This window comes from Falco rusticolus, chromosome Z (genome assembly GCF_015220075.1).
Source record: "Falco rusticolus isolate bFalRus1 chromosome Z, bFalRus1.pri, whole genome shotgun sequence".
NCBI classification, from domain to species: domain Eukaryota; kingdom Metazoa; phylum Chordata; class Aves; order Falconiformes; family Falconidae; genus Falco; species Falco rusticolus.
The window spans coordinates 41,925,674-41,953,353 of record NC_051210.1 but is presented as its reverse complement, the minus strand read 5'-3'; the positions used below and the strand labels follow the sequence as shown (position 1 = coordinate 41,953,353).

The following is a 27,680-nucleotide window of genomic DNA, read 5'->3' as shown; positions in this document are numbered from 1 at the left end:
CTATTCTGCAGGCTGAACAACCCCAACTCTCTCCATCTGTCTTTGTTTGAGGGTTGCTCCAGCCTCTGATCATCTTTGTGGCCCTCCTCTGGACTCACTCCAACAGGTCCATGTCCTTCTTATGTTGGGGGCCCCAGAGCTGAACGCAGTATGCCAGGTGGGTCTCACTAGGGTTGAGTAGCAGGGGAGAATCACCTCCCTTGACCTGCTGGCCACGCTTCTTTTGATGCAGCCCAGGATACGGTGCACAGCGATGGCTCATGTCTAGCTTTTCATTTACCAGTATCCACCCGTGTCCTTCCCCACATGGCTGCTCTCAATCCTTTCATCCCCCCAGGCTGTACTGATACTGGGGGTTGCCCCAACCCAGGTGCAGGACCCTTCAGTTGGCCTTGTTGAACCTCATGATAGTTAAAATGGATGAATACAGGAAGAGGAAATAATGACTGTTAACTTTTTAAAAACAGATCTGGATTCAGCAACGCAAAATGCTTTTGCATGAGCAGTATCATTTTCAGTTTTGACTTAGTAGAACTTTGAGCATTTGCATAGTAATGCATTTGGACCTTGACAGTCATTAAAGGAAGTCTCCTTAATTAAGAAGTTCTGTGAGAGCAAGAATTCAAACATAGAAATGGAAGAGTAAATTTTATTGAATGTTGAAAAACTAATGGCAATACAGTTAGTTTCAGCTCTGCTGGAATACTAGTTTTCTAGTATTTCTGTTGCATAAAGTACAATAAATCTGACAATACATTCAGACTGTTAAACTAGTAATTGTTAATTTCTCTTCAAAAACTGCATAGTTGAGCAGTTGTGCAACAAAGATATAAATTTCTGCAAAACCCTGAATTTTATTTTTTTTTTTCTTTGAAACTGGTGACAGAGGAGATCACCTTCACTGGTCAGATTCTGAGTGCCTTTTCCCTTTTTTCCCACTCTGTAAAACAGAATGAAAACAAATGTTTAGTTAACGTATTAGACATGACACTTTATATCTGCCATTATTTTTTATATTAAAGTAGTATAAATTAACACGAAAAAACTCAGGAGTTAAGTTGCATACTTTAGTTAAATTATGCAACTATTATGGGATGCAAACTTGTCTGAACCTGAAATATTATTATATACATTAAAACAGTCAAGGCACTTACAGGATACATAACTGAGATGTTAACATCTAGGAATAAAACCACACTGGTTTTGGTGGTGGTGGGTTTTGGTTTTTTGTTTTGTTTTTAATCCACAGCTTTTGGTTACTTTTTTTTTTTTAATTTATCCTTATGTTTGAAAGCAGTATTCCATAAAAAAGTGGGCCTCATGTTATCAAAGACAACGCCGCAAATAGTAGTAATATAAGAAGGGTTGTCCTGGTCAGCCTCCAAGATTACACAGAATAATATAAGCAGAAACAACAATCCCTGCAAGCCATATGAGACAGTTTTCCTAAAACAAAAAATCACATTTAAAAAAAAAAGCTAAAAAAGTAATAAAAACCCAACCAGCCACACAAAAAATGCAGGATGATGAATTAAGCAAGAAATACAGCAATATGTGAAAAGATAAAAGCATGTTAGGCTGGGAGGTGGGGGTGGACCAAGGAAAAAAGAGCAACAGAATAGGTGATTTTGCAGTACTTCTAAGCATATAACAAAGACCTTTTTTTGTAATTTTTTTAGTGTTGTTCTTTTGTTTTTTATTGAAATTAACCACAGGATAAATTTATCTTATTTAAAAATTTCTATTTACAAAGAAAAACACTTCATAATAGAAAAGGCGTGCATGGGAGGGGAAAGCAGAAAGGCTGAAGTTGTAAGACAGAACAGTGATGTGAATTAATTTGACAAAAGATTCACTTTAGTTCAAATACCAGCATGAGCATTCAGCTTGTCTGGAAGGGACTGAACAAGCATATGTATTTGTCAGCTGCTGCAAGACAATTTTAAGAAGAAACTTGCTGACTTGCGGTAAAGTAACAAGGGGAAAAAGAGAACAGAAAAATACAAGAGAGTACATACAGAACTCCATGTAATGCTAGCCAAAGAATTTAATGTAATCAGAGAAGATATGCTGCTTCAGAAAAGAGTAGTTATGGCTTAATGAGCCAGTTTTCACAAAACTATAGTGTTCCAACACAAACAAGGTGTTGCAACGTGAAATAGGATAGCTTGCCAAAGACTACACAGCTACCTTAGAAGCCTCCATTATATACTACAGGCTCTCCTTGTGACCTATGCAAAAGGTCAGTCAAAACAAACAAACAAAACACCCAGCAAAAACAAAAAAACGCAAATGTGTCAAGTCATACACAAGTACAAACCCTTATTTGCAAATACTGTCACTCTTCAAAAAAAACAACAGCAGAAATGTTAACCAGCATACTATTTACGAAAAAGTTAACTGAAATTCACAAACATGAGTTGCATTAGCAGCCAAGTTGAGCAAAGCAGCATATGCACAGTCAGCAAGACACTAATTTTATCACTCATATTTTGACACAACTTGTGAATCTCCTACAAAGATTTGGCTGGAGACAGATCTAAGATACAAAATGAAAGAAAGAATGTGTCAAAAAAAGAAAGTCTTGAAGTCTGCAGTTAGTCCAGTCACACGCAATTAGTGAAACCAGTTTGTTGCTTGAAGTGCATTTATTGACTAGCATACTTCAAGAAGTTTTGAAGTACAAGACAGGTAGTAGACTTCAAGTTGCTAAAACTGTGCTTTAGTTTTGCTACTTTTTTTTCCTACAATATGAACCACTAATTTTTTTTTTTGACTGGAAAAATTAGAGGTAATAGGTCAGTTCAGAGCTCATTACCTCATGATAGTCACAGCTACATTAAGAACAGGTAAACTTACAAACGCAGAAAACTACCTGGTATTTCATTAATTCTGTCTGCAGTAGTTTCACTTTGGATCTTTCTTTTTCTAATGCAGCATGAAGTGTTGCTACCTAAAAACATACAGAATATGAATTTATAAAATATCTCTTGACATCTGTAAGTTTATGCAGTCAGTGTTGCTCTCCATTAGTACTGTGCTGGACAAATAAGTAATACATGCAGAGTTCAAGAGTGACTGTCATTGTGCATGAACTGAAAGTACAAATAAAATATTCTTTAATTGCTTTTATTTCCAAGCAGTATTTCCTGATTTACCTGTATAATGACATAGAAAAGCTATAAAGTTAGAAACTCATCTGACACTTGGATTCTGCATTAGTTCATTGCATGAAACACTTAACTAATGTAGTATTGTGCAACACAGATAAGCTTAATACATCACCCTCAAAAAACAGTAATCTTAAATGTAAGGTGTTTGGACAAGACAAGAGCTTAGAACTAATAATTGCTGTGGACCAAAAACTAAGCATAGAAGTCTTGTATTCTGTCTACTACAGTGACCTGCCAACTGACACGTCACAAGTAATGTGTAGCTTGCTTGTGTTCATACATTTGAGACTAGAGATTAAACAAAACAAAATAAAACCACACCCAGGAAAGAAGCACCTTCTCAAGCACTTTTCTGAACTTTCTAGCTTGGGTTGCCAGAGAATGATATTCCTAAGGTGCTGTTCAGGGCAAAATTATTTCAGGCATGCTGAGGTCTGCTATCTTTCCAGAAACAGTTCTAAGTGAGTCATACTCGAGGTTTACATAATACACATGCTCTGACAGACATAGTGCAGGGCTAAGGATGAAATGTAACATTTTTTGCTTCAAACAAGTCTTGTTCCAGCTTCTCCCTCCCGCACCTCATAACTGCCTTAAATAAACAGTATCTTTGAAATACCCACGGAATTTTACATTTAGACATCCTTACTTACCTCTGTGGTCAATTCATTTTTGATAGTTTGAGATTCATCAGTCTCTAGGAGTATTTCTGCTTTGTCCTTCCCTACAAGAGAAAGATACAGCATGAGCATCTTTCTAAATATACAGGTCTTCATCTGCAATAGCACTGTGACGTTGCTTTATTTCACTGTTTCATTACCTCTAAATAATGCCGCCTTCACTAAAAGAACAGTAGATGTAAATCAAAACCAACCACTAGCTACCAGTGCCATTAGCAGCAGTGAAAAGTTCTGGAGATTAAACCCCACCCTTGCACACTACTTACCCCACACTTCACCCTGTAAACAGCACTTATTTTAGAGATAGCCATTGTGAACAAAGTCCATCAGAAAACTGAATATAGGCAGTGGATCAAGATTTTGTGATCATTAAGCTTCACGTGTGAGCTCAGTCATAGCTATGGAAACTTCCATTTACTGAAATACGGAGATGTTTAAACTATTTAGCTAGTGTCTGTGAACTATCTGTAGATAAAATTCTCAATATGAAGAAATGAAGTTTTTTCAAGGCTCAATTCTGCCACAAACTTTATTCTCACCAATATACAGAATACTCAGTCTGTAGAAAAAGAAAAAATTGTTTTATAGTATGTTACTATTCCACAAAGAGAAAAAACCTTCAGAACTTCACCTCTTCCCTTTCAAGATGAAGTATTTAATCTTGGCTCAAACACTGAAGTAATAAAGTTCCAAGTTAAAATTTGCAATGATCAGTCACATTATGAACATCTCAACTAGCTTAGACAGGTTTTGTAAACATTGAAGAAAAAAATATGACCTCTATTTCTAGCTAAAAATTTAGCCCAGAAAAGAAACTACATTCAAGAGCTAAATTAAGAAATTGAGAAGCAAAGGCAATTTTGTAACAAAGTTAGTGTGGCTAGCATCATAGACTCAAACAACTTCATCAAGCAAGATTAGGAATATTAAAAGATACCTATTCATAACAAGCATAAAGATACTAGGATATTTACATATATGTAAGTGTGTATATATAAATTTGTTTCCCCAAACTTTTACAACAAACCCTGAATCATAAAAACCCTGGATAGTGTTATAACAGAAGTATCACACAGTTGCATATTTAATCCAGCGGTGCAGTTATCCCTACTCATTGTGTGGCAAAAGACTTGCTTAGGTGTAGAATGATGTTTCCAACAGTCCAAAGCACAGCTTGCAAAGATGTAAGATCAAGTTACCTCACGTTTGTCTAGATGTATATTATAATGAGATCTGTCCAGAATATATAGCTGTCACTAGCAAAAGAAAGTCTAACTTGAAGAATCATTGTACCTAAAACATAACCGAACAATTTATATTTCAAAAAATGATCTCAATATGTAACTGATTATTTCATTATGTAACAGCAGCAATGCAGTACTGTGTGGTCCACCAAATTCTGTAGTTCACTGAACTGGCTGCAAATTAAGAGATTCTTAGTTCTTTACAGCTGTCACTGAGTCAACTTACTGTTAAAAAGCTGCTTTGAAAGTTCCTTCCATGTTTCAAAAAGAATATCTAAGTTTCATGATAAAACAACGCTTACTTACTTTTACTTTCTTGCAACATCTTCAGAAACCGTGCATTTCTTGCTTTTACTTTCTTATGCTTTGCCTGTATTAAAGAGATTGAATTATTACAGGAATACACTATTAAAAAAAAGTATTCTATAGAGTAAGCATGACTTCAGAATTTAAAATGACGACTTCTGCAGAGAATCTAATCATAGAATCACAGAATCATAGAATCATTTAAGTTGGAAAATTAGACCACATGTCTTAATTAGACCACAGCCAAAGTAAGAAACACACAATGGGAGAAGATTAATAACTGAGAGTTGGGAAAAAAACAGGCAAGCACAAGGCTTAGAGCAAGTTAACCTAAAAAAGTTAACATCAGTGTACTGATAGTGCAAGAGCCGCCATCCAGGTCTGCCTGAAGCATACAGGCCTGTTGCATCAAGGGCTTTGTGGAATCTCCCCAGAAAAATTACAATTATAATGCAATTTCTAGATAACAAGATAAGATAAATAGTTTGCCATATTACCTGGCAAGCTGGACATGACCTCACTGCTCTATGGATTATTTTATTCAGCAGTTTATTATTATTACATTACAGTTTCTTCCCTTTCCAACTCTTCACTACTACCCAAGAAACCCGTATTTGCTGGTATCTGATCTGATATCACCACTTCCTTTGTAAGTCAGTCTTTTTTCCTCAACTGGCCACCCGTGTCAGTTCTAGCCATGTATCTTAGCTGGAAACTTATTTTTCCTGTCACTAGTCTCGTAATACAGTTTGCTCTTGTAGGCTCTTGAAAAAAGTTGGTTTCAGACATACTTTTTTTGTAATAAAGAAGCTGCTGTCTTCCACTTCGAGTATCACATCAGTCCTTGAAGATAATTAACATATTTAACCCAGATCTTTTATGGCCACCTAAAACTGGACTAAGGTCTCTGGACAAGTTCAGAAAATTAAACAGCTGTGTCATCATCCATCACCTCACCGGTACCCTTATGCATTGTGCTTAATCTGTCAAATGTCATCACCTGCTGATAGTGATAAATATGAATGGTTTTATATTTTATAATTTCACCTGGGCATTCCAACTTTAGTACACAGCAAAAATAGCTGTTGAAGTCTTTATTAATAGAAGAGTACTTCTCTGAAGCATCAGAAAACTCCCAATCTGTCAATGTGCTCAGTCTACATTAAGCAATGACTAAAAATAGTAATAAAATAATTTAAAATAATTTTACACTGCTTTATTGCTGGTTCCTCATGGAACATCTGCCCTTTTTTTCTAGACACTATCCAGGCAGTGCTAACATGGACTGAAATCAGGCAGAGACGCTTTCCCTAGCTACTCTAGTTTATAGCAATACTATTATTAACAAGCAGACCTCTTTTTCCTGTTGTGTTTTATCGTATGGTGAATCTGATTTCCAATTTCACTTGTATGTAATAGGGAAAGATAAAACAAAATACAGGACTCCATTCTTGTTACACTGCAGCTTTAAAGGAGCTTCTCTTAAACCTGATAAAAAAGTCATTGATTTTTTTTAACCACTTCAAATATTGGACTGAATCTACAGAAAATTCCAACAACACATTGTTGTTAAATGCAAGAAAAGCTGAGTAGAATTTAAAAAATAAATAGGCTGGAAGAGACCCCAAGAAAGTCCAACTTTCTGCTCAAAGTAGAGCTAACTTCCAAGGTAGAACAGATTGCCCAAAATCATGCCTAGTCTTATATTACATCTTCATTTTTTTGACCATAAAAATAGCAATACTAGAAAACAAGTAGTGACTGATATGCCAGATATGAAGTTTATTTCTGGATGCTTTGTCTTGATTCTTTCAATTATTTTTAGATGCTTAACTTAAAAATAAGAACCGTTCTGTGTGGTACTGAAGGAATAGTTTGATCTGTAAATACATCATCTGTAGCCAGTCTAAAGCATCTCTACATATTGGTCACATTTTAATAAATACTTGCTTTAAAATGTGTAATAATGTTAAATTCTGCCTACTGTTTGAAGGTATTATCACCTACATACCTCCCACTGAGTTATTACATTTTTCAGTTGCTCAATTTCTGCATTTTTCTTTTCAAGCTCAAGCTTTAGTTCTTCTGTTTTTCTGTCTTTCAAAACAGTCTCCTATAAGCAAGAAAGCATCAGTTCTTAATAATCTAGTTATGTGAACTCAATTCTCAGGAAAGGCAACCTATTTGTTGTTTGTCAGAGAAAAGAATTTCTGATCAAAACTAAAGAGGTATATGTGCATAGATACCAAAAGGATAAGAAATGCAGTAATAAATATTGTCATTTTCTTTGAACCAAAGATTATTTCAATCACAGGTCTTTCATATTAAAAAAAAATTAAGTCAGTTAAATATCTCTTTGGATAGACAAAAATATTACAGCATTGTGGTCTTTAGGATTATCATGCTTTTCATTTGTGCTTTCCTCCACTGAGGTGCTCCCTTTCTGATCACTGAATAAGCTTCATTGGGTAACTTCTTCACTTCAGAGTAACTGCTGTTTTACATGCCTGGTTCTGTTCATGAAATGTGCAGTTATCTTTTCCACTGTAATCAGTGAGCTGGACTCTCCTTTTCTCTCTGTCACGTATTCTGTGAACATCATCTTCCAGCCTGTTGAAAAATCCTCCATCATGCAACGAATGGGAAGAGTTCAGTGCCTGTCAAAAATAAGTACTATAACATATCTTCCTTTACATTATTAAGCTAGACGTCAGCATGGTTAAAAAAATAGCCTAAGTAATGATAAAGCATTACATCTAGATAACTATTTTATGTTGTACATCCTGAGAATAATGTGACTTTCACCTAGAGAATACGATACCAATTGGAAGTGCCTAAAAACTCATTAACAGTTAACATTTAGCTGATGATGAGGTTACACAAAAGCATAAAGTTGGAGTTTAACAGTTCTGCACTATGACTACACTAATTTATGTTTTATCTCACTGTCACCTATTCTTCCCTCTAACGAGTTTTAATATTTGCCGACTGCACCACAACATAGCAGCATCACAGTACTTTCATCTAATTTACTTCTCTTTTTTTGTGCTACAATTTTTATTTTTTAACATGCTTTTATATCTGCAAGTTGCATCAAAGGCATCTGAAAACTAAAGAAGCAAGAGGTAGTTCTAAGAAAGCCAGTACTAAATTATCAAGATACAGGAACTGCTGACATACATCTTTATTAAATCTGCATCTGTAGAAGTTTTCCAAATAGAAATCAGTCAGTTTCATAATGTAAAACTGATTGTTGCTACAGAAAGTGCCAAAATAATTAATTACCTTCTAAACATAACATTTATGGTTTTTTATTAAACTCGTTTGAGTAAGACTTACCACGTGTTTTTTAGCAAGGTTATCTGAAAGGAATAGAAAAAAAATGAAGGCATCAGTACAATCTTGTACAGCTAGCTATTGAAACAAAATTTTGAAAAGTAGGGGGAAAACCCACATATATTGGCATTCTTCAACATTAACCCTCCTCTCAAAGTCACAATTAAAAAAAAGTCATCACCTAAGAGCACTAGAAACCAAGATAATAAACTATGTATTATGTCAGTCCCTGTACTTGCATCTTCTCCCCAGTCTTTCAGACTATTTAATTAAAAGCAGCATCTCGTACTTTTTGCTTCAGTTAAAGTGGAAGGCAATGTCTTTGGTACAGACACTTAAGGAATTTGTTAGTTGGTTTGTTTTTAAGTCTATTCAGGCTTTTATAGCACATATCTCACTGTATACCTGAATGCCTTCTATATTGCTGTGCTTTCAATCTTCTTCCTCTACTCAGATTACTTGGAAATGATGTGTTTAATAAATATTGTAGATTTAGACAAAAACACCTTTCAAAGAAAAACCTTAGAACACAAGTTACTGTCTTCCTTTTCTAGAATCTACCTTGATTTCTTCACTAAAATTCAGAATCTCTGCTCTATAGAAACAGATGAAGGAATTTTAAACATACAGATAATGCATATAATGAGTATACATAAGTTATTTCAATATTTACTCATCTTAAAAAAAAAAACAGTATCATGAAAAAAGGCAAACAATTACTTGCTATTACCCACAAAACAGAGAAACTCAGTTGCCTGAGGGGTGCAAACTTTGTAGAACAAAAAAAATCACACTTAGATTTAGAAAAAAAAAAAGTCACATTGAGTGTCATGCACCCTAGGGATACTACATGAAATTATATTTTTCTTAACCTCTTCTGTTTTTCCCGCTAATAGAACTAGCCCATTATTATATAATGAACACTCAGCTTTTAGACTCGATAGGATGCACTGACTGAAACTCATTTAATGTTTGTTCAAACACAGTATTAATGAACAGAAATAAGGGCATTTTGCTGTTATCACGCACACTATGAAAATTCCAAGTAGAACAGCTCATATGGTATGATAAGGCATACCTATATTACTGTCTGACTGAAAGTCTTTCACAGACACAGTGGGAGGTTTCTCTTTTCCTTCCTGGTTCTTTTTCTTATTGACAGACTTTGACTGAGATGAAGTATTTTCAATATTTTCATATTCCTAGAAGAATAAAGTCCCAGTGGTATGATTTTCTTCAATACCCAAATATTTTTTTTCCTGAGGCTTCATAAAGGAAAGAGATTATTGATAATGTATGAGAGGAGATTTTAGCCTGAACAGCAATTTACAAGCTTCAGATTGGTTTAAAGAGTGCAAAACATGCCAGCAATTAAGCATCAGTTCAGTCTCTGAAGTATTGCTCTTCACTAAACGGCAAATGAACTAACAGCCTAATACTTCCTCAATCACCCACATCAAATTTTAAATGCAGGAAGGCAGAGCGCTTTATTTGAAAAAAAGATGTCTACTGTATATTCTTTTTATTCTCAGAATATGCTTACTCATTCAGCAGGAATCAGAGAGCTATTAGTGTTCAGCAATGCTCTACCAACTGACCTTACTCCTATTGAAATCAGACAGCCAAGTATGTGAGAGCCATTTGAACCAGAGTCCCACCTCCCCACACATCTTCATCAACATTCTTCAAAAATTAACAACGTCCTATTGTTAAAAACAATCTTAAAGAGTAATTAATTACATATTTTAATTAAGATTATGTTAAATCTTAAATGTTAAATAATCTATTTTTAAAAATAATTATACAGAAAAAAAGGATGGGAACAGAGTGCTTTTCTTTCCATAGAAACAAGATTTGTTCAGCATACTCATGTACTGTACATTTTTAATATATAGTACATATTTTAAATTATTCAGAAGTAATCCTCAAAGAGTCTACAAACAATGCTATGCTACTGTGCCTGAAGACTGTCTTCATTTTAAAAAAACAACTTCAATATCTAAGTTAAAAATTTACCTTAGTTTTCAATAACTGTGGTACTCTCCTCCTCAAACTGAAGTGCTATACAGAGGTATTTCCACAAAAGTGCATGTAAAAGTTTTATTTCTTACTGATGCACAATTATATTTAAATTTTGGTATTGTCATAATTTATTGCAAATAAGCAACTTATTAGAAATAAAAATTTCATCTAAGCATACTTTTTCAGAACAGTTCTTCACTGTTCCATAAAAACCATTAAGATAACAGCATCCTCACCAGCTAAGAAAATGTATACAGCTTATTAGAACTAAAATATTTATACTCCAAACAGAGAAAAGATGGTAGAAAAAAATGCAAATGATTCAACCAAAACTAAAACTAAGGCTTAATGAGAAATCAGTGCTTTGATTCTCTTACTCTTCAAGTGTGCGGGATTTTTTCTGAGGAAAGTCAGGATCTCTTGTACTCTTAAAAAATTTCAGCACATATGTATGCCAGAAAAGTGGAAAACTAATTTTCCACCTTTACAGGCCAATTAGAAAAACCCAGAACGAAACCCCCCAATACTATTAGATATGGTTTCTTTCAAATCCAGTATTTCTCTGAACTCTTTAGTGTCTAAACAGTGCAAGCAAACCATATTTACATGAAGACAATGGTACTTGTAGGAATTTTTTTGCCTTTTAAATTCAAGCCTCAAACTTGTCCAACTTCTACATTAGGATAAATCCTGCAAATACCTTTTTGTGTTCTTCATATTCCAGTTTGCTTAGCAGCAATGTTTTTTCAAGATCAGCTTCAAACACTTCAGATGTCATCTGAAGAAACAAGATTAATATATTTCATGTGACTACCTTCTCAGAAAAAAAAAAAAAAAGAAAAAAAAGCAGATAAAACCACTAGGACAACACTAGAATTTCAGTTTCAATACACATATCACTACAATTGCCAAAAAAGCTAAATTTCACTGAGGGGATATATGGCATTATTACCAGCTAATACACCTTATTGTACCATAAGTAATAAAATACCTTGCTTCAGGAAACTTCGTGATGGATGTAGGCATACAATAATTTGTGCAGATCTTTATGTAATATACTTAACATCTTGATGATTTGTACATGAGATTTTTTTGAAATAATTTTTATTTTTAGTCTGCAAAGCAAAAACCAGAGAATGTTAAAGGATGAAAATAGTCATTGTAGACCACCAGGAAGTCTATGCGCTCATCCACTACACAGAAAAGATTAGGTTAAGCACACTTTATTTTTTTATTAAAAGGAGAGCACAACTAAGAAAACCGGAATTATTTCCAAGATGTTTTCTCTTTCTTTTTTGAGAGAAGGAAGTATGTAAGTCTTCTTGGGAGATTAAAAGAAAATTTGAAGCTTTCTACGTGTGAACTATTAAGAAAAAGAATGAAGGAGGGGATCCCTTTTTTCTTGTGTTATAGGAAAATAGCAAATTGGAGGAAAATCCAGATTCTGCTGCATAGAAGGTTGAAGGATTGAAATGAGAAGACCAGTACCAGCAACAGTTCAATGAAGCCAAAATGAGATATTTATCTAGAGGGTATAGATGCTATAGCTGAGGTAGACAGAGGATAATCTAAATGTATAAACAGTGAATAAGCTGTGTTACTGTTTACAGCAAAGTTAACTAAGATTAAGTTGTTCTGAACACAAAACACTGTTCCTTTGAGTTCTACTGCCTTAAGGAATCACTACAGTCGCCTGTGTGATGTGCAGCCAAATGGAAGCCTTATTCTTCATCATAGCTCTCTCCTTTTCATGCCCTTAAGTGAAATATTAATTAGTAAAAATAATTACTTTAACCATAATCTTCTTGTTCTTTGAATTTCAAATTGAGATGGTTTTCATTCATCACAGAATAAACTACAGTAATTGTTAAAGTGAATAAATGACTTAAGTGGTCTCAATGTACTTTGCTTGAACTGGGCTGCGTGACATACGCTAGCTTCTTGTCTATAGGAACAGTGTTTTGAAAACAACTTTACAAGTTCTCAGATGCTTTACATGTGTCTAAAAGGGATGGATCCGTGAAAAAAGCACACACATTCTTCCAAATAGTTTTGTTCAGCAGTTTGTATGACCAGTCTCTCACTTAAGAGAAAATCAAAAAGTGCCTCCCAGTTTCCACCATACTAAACCGGCCTTTTTTGAGCAGTTATTTGAAACATAGTAAAATAGTGCTCTCGGCATAAATTGCTGCAAGATTTCAGGTAGACTTTGGGGTGCCATCATTCCTAGCTTTGCATTTAATCAGTGGTTCAAGCTCAGCATCAGCTGATTGCACTAGGCCTCACTGGCAGGGCTTTTGTAGGGGGGGAGGTGGGGAAGAGCCCGGGACCCAGCAGGGCTGCAGGCACCTCGGGACCCCAATGGGCTGCACATGGGGGCAGCGAGTGGAGGGGCAGGCGGGTGGCAGCCGCCCCAGCAGCAGCCAGCACTGGAGCGCAAGGGGTTCCTGCAGACAGACCCCCGTCCTCCGCACCAGCCGTGGCCTGCAGCAAGGGGACTGGAGAATAAACAGGGTGCAGGAGGGGTTTTGCAGCAGTCATGATGTGGATTTTTTTCTTAAATGGTTTCTTTCAGTATCAAAATCTGTAAGTAGAGGTTTGATAACTGACAATAAATGAAATTGACTGAAATTTCCCCAAAATTAATGAACAAAACCAGTCCACAACTATTGCATCTAATCTGACAATGATAGTCATCTACCAAAAATTCAGCCTTGTAGTCTACTACACTGAAAAACTCAACATGAACATGACAAAAAAGGACAGAATGGGGACTACTAAAGAGAACAAACACACAAAAAGGTCAGCTCACAAGAAAGATGAACTTAAGGATTTTTACCTTTGTGTGCCTGAAATAATTTAGCACACAAGCTCCTAAATAATTATCAAGAATTAATACTACCACAATGTTATTACAACTATGAAACAACTGCACAAAAAATTGCATTATATGATCTCTACTACAACAATAACCCAATCATAATGCACTTACCCAGCAGTCATCCAATTCAGGGCAAGACTGAGTGTTTGAAGCTGGCTATACAAAGGCCGCTACTTCTAAGCAACACCAGAGTTCAGAGCTTTAGATCCAAATATTCTTTTCCCAAGCACACTCAGTCCTGCTTCTCTGTATAGCCCGACTGTCTCAGGACAGATAGCTATAGGCTCCCTACCACTTAAACCTATCAAAAAATACCAGAACCACGGGTTCCTTTGCTTAGACACTGGGAGTGCAAAACCAATAGGCAAGCTCTGGAGTACTCCTAATCGTCATAAGAAATTGAGATCCATGCACAAAGTTCTTACAATGAATCTTAAAAGCTTTGCTTAAGAAAGACCATGACATTTACATAATACCTCCATAGTTAAGACAATTGTTGACAGTCCTTTAAAAGGAAAGTGCCAGGCAGTACAGTAATTTGGAGGGTAAATATGAAAAGTGGAACTCTTCATAAGCTGGGCAACGCTCTTCATGGAGCTGACTTCTGCAGAAGCAGGGAGACAATGTTTCTCACCCAGTGCTGAAGACCACCATCCCTTGCAGTATACCACTTAAGAATTCCCTCTTCATTATCAATATTGTATTACTGGACAAGGGAAACTATGGAACTGAGAGGCTAGGATTTCATGCCTTCTGAATCCAAACAATTCAAACTCATATCTCTTATTTCTGATAAGTATTAAACCTACTTGCCAATCGGTTTCTCCAACTCACAGAAAAGATGCTTTTATTAAATCTTACGATAGTAGCATGTGTTTATGAAAAAACAACACAGGGACAGCAGAACAGTTAAAAACACAAATGGACATTTGATGCAACCTTGACTAATAAAGGTATTCTGTCAAACAAACCTTTCCAAAAAATTTGTCACAGATGTAGAATAATGCCATTTGGGCAAGGAATTCTGCATTCTCAAGTCTGCTGAACATACTTTGCAACTGGCAAACATAACATAATTTTTCCCATAACAAAAATCAGACTCTTCATAAGTTTCCAACACTTCTCATCTCCATCTCTAAAGAACACCTCACCTCTTCTTCCTACTACAGGGGCCTCCTCTAAGTTTTAACTACCATCTCTTGCTAATTTTAAGAGTGGTACTACTGTGGGCTTCAAGACCATTTAACCGAATCTCCCTCTAACACATACCACACCAGCATAAGCATGACATCTCTCTCCACCTTTTTTTTTCTGTATCTGCCTTCAATACAACTTGTTCTTGAAAAGCTATACACAGACTCCAGAAAGTTTAACTCCTAAAGTGTTGGTAATGATATGACAGTACATGAGCAACAGTTGGTAAGGACTTTAATACCCTCCACGAGGCTTCATTCTCTGTCAGAATTCAAAATTCAGTGGGCTGAGAGGATCAGGACCTTGCTGCTGAATGGCTAAGGCACTTGGCTTTGGTATCCCTGCATACGTGTGTACCACGCAACACCCCCCAATCCACCCCCCAATAAAAGTCAGGCAGCTTCAGTGGGATGGAACAGTGCAGATGTAAATCCCCCTTGGAGTCATGCTTTTGGCACAGTCATTGGAAAGGAAAGAGAAAAGCCTGGAGCACGAATATCCCAAGTTTTATCTCAAGTCATTTAACAATTAAACTACACAAAAGCTAGACAAGCACCTGCCCCACCTCCTCTTGGGTTGCTCAGAGTACAACTGAACAGGCCACGTTTTGAACAAACGTGAGGAAAAACTACCTGTGGCTCTCAGTAATGTGTCAGTTCCAAGTCCCTGTGCTTAGATCAACTAGGCAGATCATAACTCAGCAGATCTGCCTTTTCAGACCCACTCCAAAGCACATGCTCTTCTTCACTCATTACTATGCTTGAAGCATTAAGTCTCTAATACTTTTACCTTGTGTCTGTAATAAAATTTACCTTAAGATCACAATTCTTTAAATCAGAGTTATCCATGGATTCTTCAAATTATAGTCTTACAGAACATAAGAAATAATAATTTAACAGAAGCAATACAGAAACACTGCAACTCATTACATTTTAAAAGTAACATGAAATGCATATCCTGAAACAGAACTGCAGGAGGGGGCCTGGAAATCAGGACCATAAGTAACAATCAGTTACCTGAAAGGAAAGTGCTCGAGTTTGTAGGCCATAAACCCTGGCAGGACAAGGAGGGTGAATAGATAACAACTGACAAAAGATAAGGAGATGAGGAACAGATGGCCCAAAGGAGAAGTAACAAGTTTGTGCTAATTGATGACTGTAAAAACTTACTTAAAGTGTCCTTTGTTTGTTGTTAACCAATTAGGGATTGCCTAGTATGTAATGCTTAGCTTAAAGAACCAATCCATTCAAAGCCCGCAGCTTCTGAAAATATATATAAACTTGTGATTGTATACAATAAATCGACATTTGCTTGCATCAAGCAGTGTCCCGTCTCTCCATCGCAGCACAGAACTATTGTGACAATTTGGGCAACAAGCTACCAGACAACAGAACAAGTTATTACTGAAACTGTTAGTGATAATATTAGATAACGAAGCATACCTGCGGATATTGAAGTTTCATTGCTCTTTGTGTGACACTGCCCTTTACTGCCTAATTTTTATTTCATGGTCACAAGTCCTTTACTGCCTTGTTAGTAGACTACTGCAGAAATCAGTGGGGACTCACAGGATTTTAGTAATTCTTAAGAGCCTAAAAATACATACCCCATAATTAAAGTCCTCACTGTTTTCACTTGCAGCCATTTTTCCCCTCATATAAGAAAAGCTAATTCAATGCCTGCCAGTGCTGAAATATACGGGCACTATCTACAGTGAAATAAGTTTTAAAAGGAATCTTATTGATTAATCACATTTTATTAAGACTATCCTAATGAGTTATGCACTCCATGTTACATACTTTGAGCTAAAACAAACGTTTTAATTGTTGTTCTAAGACAGGAATCGGAATTCGCAACTTCTTTTTCCACCCATCAGATTCCAAAATTCACATTTTTAAGAGTTTCTGAGTCAAGTTAAAATTAAGTTCAAAGCAGTTTTGGTGATGTTTTGGTCTTTGAGGCCTAAAACCCAACCCTTTAAACAATTTATAAACCAAAAAAGTTCCCTGTAACCTCTACGGTCGCCTCAAAACCTATAGTGTCAAAGTCATACCAGTTAAATTATTTCATGTTTACAAAGTATCAACACTGCAATCTAACAGTGATCATGCCAGTATCAACCATTTCACTAAACGTTTAGTGTAGCACAACTTAACACAGGATTTGTTGGAAAAAAATATTCAGTCTACACAGTACCTCCATTGTTTATTCTCAGTCCATTGTGACGACAGAAATCTGTTCAAAATGTAGCAGTGGTGCAAACCTATTTTAGTGGTAGCCTATTCTTAGCCTTAAGAACTGTAACAGCATTTAGCTATTTCTTTTTCTCATAAAAATGGGACAGAGGTGAATTAGAACTGTAAGTATCATATGTTATGATTATGCTAATTGCTTTAAAGTTACTTTTCAAACGAAAGAATCATATGGTAACTTCACAGCTTATATGTCAGTAAGATCAAAACTAACAAGAATTGTTTATAACTGAGTTCACTTTGCCTGAACATTTTACCACCCAGTAATTAGATTATAAAATTCTTTGTTACCTGAAATAATTGCTGAAATTGTTGCCACAAAGGACAAGGAAAAGGCTGAGGTACTTAATGCCTGCTTTGCTTCGGTCTTTAATAGCAAGACCAGTTACCCTCTGGGTACTCAGCCCCCTGAGCTGGAACACAGGGAGGAGTGAAAACATTATATTGGCCTCCATACAGGCACAGTCAGTCTTTGCTTTATCTTCACTGTATTCTTCGAGTGTTATTACCAAAAAGATGTACTAAAATTAAAAAACAGAGGTTCTTGACCAATAGAACTACCCTAGTGTGCTAAAGGACAGTCAACACTCACAGTTCAAGTGTTCTTTGTTACCTAGAAAGGAACTAGTTTTTTCATGCCTAACAGAACTTACCAAGCCTGGTTTACTATGGATATGTACTGTATATCCATATATCAATCCACCAGCATTTCCCCAGCTTTGCTCTCACCACAGCATTTCACCATCCTTCCATGGTATTAAGTACTTCTACTTGTTGTCCAAATTACACAAATTCCTCTTACCATACTACAGTATTCACAGTCCAGCTATGAGGTGTGCAAGCAGCAGCATGTGCTGGCTCTAAACTGTATCTGACAGAAGGTGTTTACACTGAAACCTTTCCCTCAGTGTCATAGTAATTTGTTACTTTTTCTCCAGCCATCTTTCTTTATCCATGAGACTTCATGGAGTAATGTATTTCAGGAAAGCCAAAGACAGCTAAATATACTAACCTGTACCTGCTCATCTCTTTGTCTCCACTCCTGCCAATTTTCTTCCTGACAGTCCTCCTGCATTGCAGTGTGCAGTTTTTGTTCATGCTGTGACAGACAGTTTCCATGTGATGATTTCTGAGGAATCTTTTTAAAAGCAAGGTTTCTGAGCTGAAAAACAGTTATTTTTAACATTAATCAAAATGTGGACAGGTACACAGAAACAGTCTTAACAGATTAACAAAGGCGTCCAGACACATGGGCAAATACACATGCATGTGCTTTACCCTACTCTGCAGTCTGAGATACATGTTTGTTTAATCATTTATGGTACACATTGTAACGTAAAATTGTGGAGAACTGTGGATCAGAAACACCACAGCCACATAACATAAAACAACAAAAAAGTGAATATATTTTGCCAGCTGAAAATACTTCCAACAAATCTGAAAAGGCAACTGTGTCTGACAGATTTCATGCTGGACCAGGTATTATGGTGCTCACATCTGACCCAAATTAAACATAATGCCAAACAAAGGTGGTATACACAGATTGATTTGGCATCTGCAAACAGAGGAAGTAGAGGTTCAAGGAGAAAAAGGACAATGTAGACAGTCCTTACGGTTTTGTCAACAATCTAAAGTTGGTCACACTCTAAGAACCTGCAGTAAGAATTATTTTTAGTTGCTGCACCATATGGATACAACAGTGCCATCTTAAAAATACCTTACATCATTACAAAATTTGACAGTGAAAAAATAACCTGCAAATTTGGCAGCTCAAAGACATTCACTGCTCAAGCTTAAACATTAACATTCTGATTCTTACTTGGAGTGAAAATAAAGGCACCAATACAATCTCCTATCAATTTACAGACAGGGATTTCCTTAACATAAAAGCTCCTGGAAGGGAGGAAGAAGCTATTACCAAATTAAAGATGAAACAAAGAGAAACAAAGTACAATGCTTTCCTTAATGTGAGTTTGTTGAGTGCCATTACCCCTTAAAATGGCAGCTCACCTTACCTTAAAATTACTTAAAATCAGGCAATAACGCAGATAGCATTTTCCTTGCCCTCCAAACAGCCCCTTGCCATGCTGCCCCTTGCTTCCACTGTCTCTCCTGCTGCCTGCACCAGCACTACAACCCCTGCTTCCTTCCTCAGGTTGCAGTGCTGGCAAAAACAGTGGTGCAGACCATTCTGATTCACAGTTCCATTGCAGTACAGCCACGGACACAGTACATGTTGGGTTGAAGAAAACAAGTCAGCCCTTACTTGCCTCTCTGCCACTACAAGAGTAAGTATAATTTCCATGCAAATGAATTTCTGTAGATTCATTCAATGCATATGTAAACACACAATTAGTTTGTTGGCATTAAATTTTTTATGGTGTTAAGGCAGACATAAAGAAACATCATGGAATGCTTACTGAAAACTTAATCTTCAACATAAAAAGACCAGCATCAAAACTGAAAAAAACCCAATTTAATAATTAGCAGTACTGCAATTACTCAAATTTCAAGAGTTTTTAAGTTTAGTAGATACAAAAAGAAAAAAAAAACCTAACAACAACCCCAAACTCATATTTACATATTAATTTTTTTAAGAGATGTGTACAGTTTCAGGCAGAAAGATTACCTCAGTTCAACTGTCAGGCACAGCAACCTAGAATTCCAGATCCCAGACTTCTGGAACAATTCTTTCAGTCACACTTCTTAATTTCCATTTCATCTGAGGTTGATGATGAAATGGATCCGAGGAAGTCCAGTGTCAGAAAATCACAACTAGTCATAACACTGCCACCCAAATTCACGGGGCGGGGAGGGGGAAAGGCTCTGGATTTAGTAGATTAAGGGGCTAAAATGATGGATAAATCTGAAAATTACAACTTAGCAAACCAGACTTTAAAGCTTTTCAGAGCTTGAAAGCACCTTTGAATTTTAACGTGCTGGCTGTCCCAGCAGGCAACTAGAACTGACTACCTATACACCCCTGAAAACAAGTTTTTTCCTATCAATCACTTCTTAAGAAAGGTCATGCCCTTCATCAAAAATTAATTATTCAAGTGGTGCTGTCAAAAAAATGAAACCTAGTCATTAATTCTCATAAAATATTTTCAACTTGTATAGCTGAAACCTTACACTTTTATATAACCAATTCTTAATAAAACAAAGAAAATAAATGCAGTCTCTGTAACTAAGTAGCATTTATTTTGTAAAAAAAACCAAAACAATGAATTGTCAGGGACAGCAAAAAATATTTATCAGATAACAACCTTACACACTTGTTAAAGAAAATGTAGTTTGAATTAAGAAATTTAAAGTGCTGAAGCTGCTAAATGGCAGAACCAGGCCTCGTCCCTTGTACAGCCCTCATCCAAGGCTGGTTTAAAACTTAGTCAAGTTAATCACTTGAATAGAGAACAGAGAAACAATAGATGAGCAACCGCATACACAGGTGCTCTCACAAATGCAGGTGTTTCTAGAAAAAATCAGCATATGTGAATAGGAATTGCTTGTTCAAAGACCAAGTGTACTTGAAGGATTGTGTGAGTTAAAGCAGGCAGAAAGAAGGTCATGATCCAAGGAGGACCTTGGAACCAAGGCAGAGACTGGAACCAAACAGATTAATCAGCTGGGACAGGGTCAGGTGATGGATTCGCAGAACTGACAAGACTAAAGGAAACTTCTAAAAACTTTGGACATTAACTAATGATTTGATAAGTGTATATAAGCTGCGCTGCCTCCCTTTGTTCTCTGCCACTCGCTGGGGTGGTGGCTCAGCTCTGTGTTGTGATTAAAGCACGCCTAGTGGTACCCACCTCTGTGTAAATTTCTCCTTTAACACCACTACTGAAAATAGACATTCCCTTTACCTCATTGACCTCTCTTTGTTGCTGTTCTTTCCTTTTTCTCCTTTTGGTTTTTTTTTTCTTATCTGTAGATGATCTTCCCTGTGATGCCTGAGATTTGCCAGCGCTTTGGCCACTTCTTCCTTTTCCAGGCTCCAAATCAGCATCAGTTTCAACTTGTAGTAAAGCAAAACGAGATGCAGTGGTAGGAACTGAACTGATTACAGTAGATGCCATTGCAGTATCTGAAATTCTACTGTGCTGGCTTTTAGTTATTAGGTGTCCTAGGAAAGTAGCACAGAAATAAGAATGAAAACAATGTTTGACCAAACACTCAATAATTCATATCTGTTAGCTGCAGGGTTAGTATTTAAACCCAAACCCAGTATTATTTCTTTGTATTTTTCCTAAGTTGTATTATCTTAAGTATTCAAACAAGACCTGAAAAGTAAAGGATAATCTATAAGAAAACCAGAGGTTTTTAAAGCTATTACATCTGTTCCTGGGAGGTTATGTTTGATGAAAATAACATGGAGAAGGCTCTGAAAGAAGTTCCTTCATGTTCCAGAGCAGTGGGGGGATGAAGGGGAAGGGAAACATACGGGAATAATGCAGTGCTCCAAAATTTTCAGATGCCACCCTGGCATATGGTCTGAGAAAGAAAGCAAGCAGGTATTAATGTGTATGCAGGCTCAAGTCTGGGGTAAGCAGCCTTACTTCTTATTTTACAGGTGGTATTGTTTTGTTCCCAAGCCACTGTAGATTCAACTAGCAGTTTTCTCCACAGGCAGTGAGCCCAGCGTTGCGGCTGGCACTGTTCTCAAACACTAGGCTCTTACTCTTACAGCACAACACAGAAGACGGGTTGGGGGAAGGCAGAACTGGGAAACACGCTCATGCCCTCCATTACTCCCTGCAGCTATAACCAACATGTATATCCCCATTATACCACTCCAAAGCACAAATCATCTATCTAGTGTAGAAGTTAAATTTATGCGATAAGAATATTTGGCTAGTTGCAATTCTTCTATGAAAAGTTTAGTGAATGAGGAGAAGATTGAAAGTGATGTTATTTCACAGAAAATATCTAGCTATGTTAATGTACTACAATAGAGAGCTACAGTGAAATAACATCTACTTTTTGAAAGTGCTGTTTGAAAGGAATCCTTAAGAGTTTGGCAAATGTGAACATAATGTTTGCATTGAACAAATGAACAGAATGTCTGCTTACATGGTCTACAATGGTCTACAAATGTGTTGCTTGTTAACTGCTTTACAGAAGAATGAGAATCTACAGAAACTTTGAGAGATTGTTTTTATTACTAAATTCCAGACTTTCCCAAGGATAAAGCTGTGCAGGTGCTCTAAAGATGCTCAGACATATCGACACAAAACAATTCTGTTACCAATGCTATGCTATGGTAAATGGTCACTATGATGACCATTACCCAAAAGAATTCTTCAAAAGGAATATAACATTTTATTTCTCAGAGGTGAAAGAGCAAGTAAGCCAATACTGTCCTTATTCAAGTTTACCTAAAACAAAGGTTACAGTCAACAGCATTCTTCTCCTACGAAAGTCACCCTACTCTATTTGTCTCAAAAAAAGAAAATGAAACTGATTGTATGAAGCTGGTTGTATCCTAAGAACAAAACAAACCTGACATCAAATTATGAATCTACCTGATGCTGGTGTTCAGACTCTCTGATAAGACCACAACCACAGATCTAAAAAAACCCACATCAGTCACATCTAAACCACCATAAATAATTAATATTTGTTACTCTCTTTAGATTATTAAACAACAGGGCAAGTTTGGACTTTCCTGGATTTGTGTCTATGTTTTAAAATGCATTTTAATTCTCAATAACTATAGTTATCCTGCTTAAGAGCTTAGATACAGCAGAGATGCGCTCTTACTACTTGAACATGCATTAAGTTGAAACCTGAAACTCAGAGAAAAGATTTAAGACAACACCTTCGCAGGAAAACAGCACCAAAGGTAAATGCTCAGTCAGGTTACAACATGAACTTAGAATACTGGATGGTGCTGTTGGCACTACACCAGACTACAACAGTGTTAACACTAAGTTTGGAATCTCTCTACTGTATTTGGCTTAAAAAAAACCCTAGCGCACTGAAGATGACTCTAGTCAGTCAAAAACTTGACATTTCTAGTCTGTATCTATTTACTGTGGTATATGTGGGTTTTCATAAAAACAGATGAACAGCACAGCACAGTCTTTATTAAAGCTGCCAGTTGCTAACGGTGCCAAATACTTCTTTTTTGCCCATACAATTTGGAAACATTTCATATTTGCAAGCTGCAGTGATAGCAGCTAGATCCTTTGGCAATACATTTTAAAAGAAAACATTGTCAAGATACAACCATTAGTCTAGAACATGAGATAAAGGAAGATGAAAAGAGGTTGGACTCAGCCATAGCAGCTGAAGCTCTGCATCACTATTAAACACAGCTGCAGACTCCTCTCTCCCTTTTCAGCAAATACAACAAAAATACAACAGGTTTACTTCTGCTGTCTGACTGTAGTTGGTATGCAATTAAGTACCCAGCTGACAAACATGTTAAGCAAGTACCACCCACAGAGTTCTGCTGTTATAGTTCACTGAAATACTTCAGTAACAACATGAAAATAATTTACATAAGTTTATTCCTGAATTTCATTTGTTTCCACAGAACAGGAAAAATACATAGTAATGAGCTTGTAGAGGAAACTCTACAAATACATGAGATTACAGATTACTCTTCAGTTAAGTCTATAAGAAGTTAACATTGCTAACTCAGTAGAACATTTCAACACAGCTATTCACGTTACAGCAGGATCTAATAATCCCACTTCTGCAACACTAGAAGATGGATCCAGTGATCCACTGAGGCCTACCACAATGCCATCTTCACATTTTAATACCACACCTACAATTCTGACAGCCAGATCTTACCAAGCACCTAATATTTCAGTTCCACGGTCTGACTCCCCTCCCCATAACGGACTGATCTAAAAGCTTTCACCTAAGCACTGATGGCTTGCCACCCCTTTTACAAAAGTCTTTTTTGTCCTTTAACAGAGGATTATAATTTGTGTTATTCTTTATTGTTACAGACATGAACGGTCTTATAAAATTAAAGCATTGACATTCCTGAGCTTGAGGCTTTGCTTCAAAAGGCTTTCTGACCACACAAAAAAAGCACTCAAATACCACAGTGTTCCGTAACTCCACAGATGAAACTAGATCTGAAAAAGCATTTCAATTTTACAGTGGCTGGAGGAGTATAGCAGTCTAAGAAATGTTATGCGTTTGTAACAGTTGGTTGACCAAAGCCTGTCTAAATGAGAGACAATTCCTTTGCTTACAATATGGAGCGCAGCAAAAAAATCTCCAAGAGGGCAAAACAAAAGCAAAATGTGCCTGTGGCACCTACACAGCTCATTAATGCCTCAAGTGAGACTGCACGTTAAAAAAGCCCAACAAACAAACATCAGTACATGGAAACAACTCCAAGTGTGTCATGCATTACCACAAGTTATATGCTTCTGAGAAGACCTTCTCTAACACACCAAGATAGTTACTAACCGTCCATTTTTATGTTAATGAAAAGATCACTTGTAATGGATTTCACAGTTGCAACATCACTACAGTGTTGATTCACAGGTCCCACCAATAAATGACCCAGTTTCAAAACTTTCTGTTTTGCAAATCACTGTCAGGTTATTAGTTCAACTGTCTCTGCAACCTGTTCCAAATTATAAAGTTTGCAAGAAAAGTTCCCACAACCAAAATGACATATCATTCAGATCGATATATCACCAACGTAAGCATGATACACCACATAATTTCAAGGGAATGTAAAAGCATCTGTTACAGCTAGCAAGCAGTAATTCTTTTGGTGCTCTACTCATTCCTAGGTCATATTCGTCTACAAACCATGTCAGCCTACATGAACAGATTATTTTGGAATTTGATACCAGATCAATGGATTATATCACATTGGTCCCATTAATGAAACATGTAATGTATTAAGGTCTGATACAGTGATTTTTAAGCACAAAAGGCTTACTCTACCTTACGCTCTTAGTGAACAAAAAGACATGTTTAGAAATTTAAATTGTGACATGACTGAAAAGAAACGGTATCTTTCTAACTTCAGTTCCCTGAGGTGTACCAAGTACAGTCAGAAATATAAGACCCATCAATGCCCTGAAGAGCTTCAGTCTCATTTTAGACATGATGTAAGAAAGGCTGTGGTTAATAAAAGTAAAACAGTCATCTGGTGTTACCATAACTTGAAATCCTTTTCCTATCTTACCTTTACATTTACTTATATTTACACGTTGCAGGTAAAATAGCTTTTGAAATACTTCTAAAACCTCTACTGTAAATTGTCCAATACATACAAAGAAGCACATCTGCAAGTTTATTCTGTTTGAGCATCAGCAGCTTCCTGGCCTATGGTGCAGCTTTGCACATGTGCATGAGTTACCATTTACCTGGCAAATGTTCAAGCACTTCTAACAAGTGAGCATAACATCAAAATTTAGGAACCTCTGGTCTGATGCTAGCAGTACAACTTTAAGCATCTGTGAAATAATCACATGGCTTTAAATGTGGGGCTTTACGATTCAAGGAAAACACACTGAAGAGCCCAAAAACCCATTTCCCATTTAACCACTTTCATTGTCAAATAAACTGGTAATAGAGATGCAGGTTTTAGAAAACTTTGCAAATAGGGTTGTCATGCTAAAACTTCTTCCCACATACATCCACTTGTTTCTACCACTAATATACACATTTATGGTAATATATGATCAATATACACTCTTAGTAAACACCTGAAGTATTGCCTGACTTCAGTACTTGCTTGTACAATGGAAATAACATTGAAATACGCAACGTAAATTTGTAAATGAAGGAATATGTCCATTCCCTCCAGGCACCAATCAGACTTTGCACCATCTGCACATTATGTATTGACCTTTGCCTGTTTATGCATTTACCACAGCAAGTTCAATCTACTTTTCTTTATCATACAGGAAGTTTTGCACCGGAGGTCCTCCCAGTTGGCCAAGCTCTCTCCATTTGTTTTATGCCATCTGATCAAAAGCTATACAGCTCCATTAAACAGCTCTATATCCTCAAAATTACTCAAAGTCATCAGCTTTTAAGTGAGTTTCACAAATCACTACAGAAAAACAAGCAACCAAACAAAACCCCAACCAACCAAAAAGCCTTGGTTCAGAAACCTACTGGAGAGCGGCAGCAGTGGCATGTGCAGCAGCAATTAACCCACGGCAAGTAAAGGGTCTTGCACAGTTTGAAAGGGAAATATGGTGAATTAACTGCTTCGCTTCTGTAAAATTCACGAGTTTGAGGACGAACGGTTTCTAAAACTCTGGATTAAAATGTAAAATTGATTGGGCAGCTTTGGCTTCAGTTTGTGCACAGAATGCTGACCGACCACGCAAGCTCCCTTGCTTTTCTTCCCGTGTTACAACCCAACCAAAAAAACCAAACAAACAAAAAAAAAAAAAAACAAAAACAAAAAAAAGGAAATCGATTAAGCTTTACGGATAGGAACTTCAACAAATATTTGAAACTTCACGCTCACTTCACGGTGCGTGATCAACGCACCTTCATTTACAAATTTACGTTGCGTATTTCAATGTTATTTCCATTGTACAAGCAAGTACTGAAGTCAGGCAATACTTCAGGTGCTTACTAAGAGTGTATATTGATCGTATATTACCATAGATATGTATATTAGTGGTAGAAACAAGTGGAGGTATGTGGGAAGAAGTTTTAGCATGACAACCCTATTTGCAACAACAAACGCCGGCCCACCGAGCCACAGCCCGCGGTCGGCAACCGTTAACGGATCCGCACGGCGTCCCGACATCTGGCCTCCCAACCGCCGGGGCCGAGCGTGCCAGCCCGCCCCGTGCCACCGGGCGTACCCACGGCAGCCCAGCCGGTGCCGGTGCCGGGGGGGGCTGTCACCGAGCCGGGCTCTGCCCGTCCGCCGGTGCCCGAGGCGCTCACCGCGCACGGAACGGCGGCGCCGTACGGACGCGAGAGCCGCGGCGGCGCCCGGCGAGCCCGTTAAATCGGGCGGGGGCAGGGAGAGCGGCGGTGCCCCGGGCGACCAAAGCACGGCCCCCCGACAGGCACCATCCTCCCCCGCCGCCACAGGCCCGCGGCCGCCTCCTTCCCGCCGCGGGCGGTGCAGCGGCGGGAGCAGGGCACTCACCGCGGTGGCGGCGGAGCGGAGCGGAGCGCAGCAGCGGCGCCGCTGCCCCGGGGCTGGCGGTTGAAACCGGCCGTGGCGCGCGCCGCGAGCCCGCTGAGGTCCCGCCGCCCGCTGGTTGGTTGGGCGCCGCGCGTGCGCTGCGTCACCGCCGCGCGTGCGCTGCGTCACCGCCGCCCGCGGCCGGGGCGGGCTCCTGGAGCCGCTGCGGGGCCGCCCCGCCCCAGCCCCCGCCCCAGCCCCCGCCCCAGCCCCGCCCCGGCGCCGCCGCGGTCGCGCAGCGCTGAGCGGGGCGGGCGGGCCCGGCGGGGGCGGGCGGGCCCCTCGCGGTGTTGGTGGCCGCGGGGCGGGACGGGCTGTGCTTGCGGCGCTCCGTAGCGCGTTTTAGCAGGACACAGCGGGGAGGGAGCTGCGAACGGGTGGCATGGCGGTGTGGCAGGCCACCGCAAGGCAGCGTCACGTTGGTTTCACTCCCATGTTGCCGTCA

The 27,680-nt window shown here is 38.0% G+C and overlaps 1 protein-coding gene across 6 annotated transcripts; it reads right to left on the bottom strand.

Annotated features, from left to right (window-relative positions):
• Window positions 1–631: 631 nt before the first annotated feature.
• On the bottom strand, window positions 632–27,309 carry GKAP1 (G kinase anchoring protein 1). Of its 6 annotated transcripts, none has more exons than XM_037374205.1 (12): window positions 27,197–27,309; window positions 20,955–21,214; window positions 18,101–18,250; window positions 11,462–11,539; window positions 9,818–9,941; window positions 8,743–8,765; window positions 7,911–8,060; window positions 7,415–7,516; window positions 5,404–5,467; window positions 3,827–3,897; window positions 2,876–2,953; window positions 632–940 (listed from the first exon to the last, which is right to left on the bottom strand). In XM_037374205.1, the coding sequence occupies exons 2-12, from the start codon at window positions 21,165–21,167 to the stop codon at window positions 899–901; spliced, it is 1,095 nt and encodes a 364-aa protein (XP_037230102.1). In that variant the 5' UTR covers window positions 21,168–21,214; window positions 27,197–27,309; the 3' UTR covers window positions 632–898. The 6 variants fall into 6 exon arrangements, with proteins under 6 accessions (XP_037230102.1, XP_037230103.1, XP_037230105.1 ...); XM_037374206.1 differs by having other exon boundaries at window positions 18,107–18,250; XM_037374208.1 differs by lacking the exon at window positions 2,876–2,953.
• Window positions 27,310–27,680: the final 371 nt, after the last annotated feature.

Coding starts and splice junctions, on each gene's coding strand:
- GKAP1 (XM_037374205.1), bottom strand. CDS start 21,167: ATGGCATCTACTGTAATCAGTTCAGTTCCTACCACTGCATCTCGTTTT. Junction 18,251..20,954: donor AACAAAGAGAGGTCAATGAG/GTAAAGGGAATG, acceptor ACTGTTTTTCAG/CTCAGAAACCTTGCTTTTAA. Junction 11,540..18,100: donor AAAGAGATGAGCAGGTACAG/GTTAGTATATTT, acceptor TTGTTTCTTCAG/ATGACATCTGAAGTGTTTGA.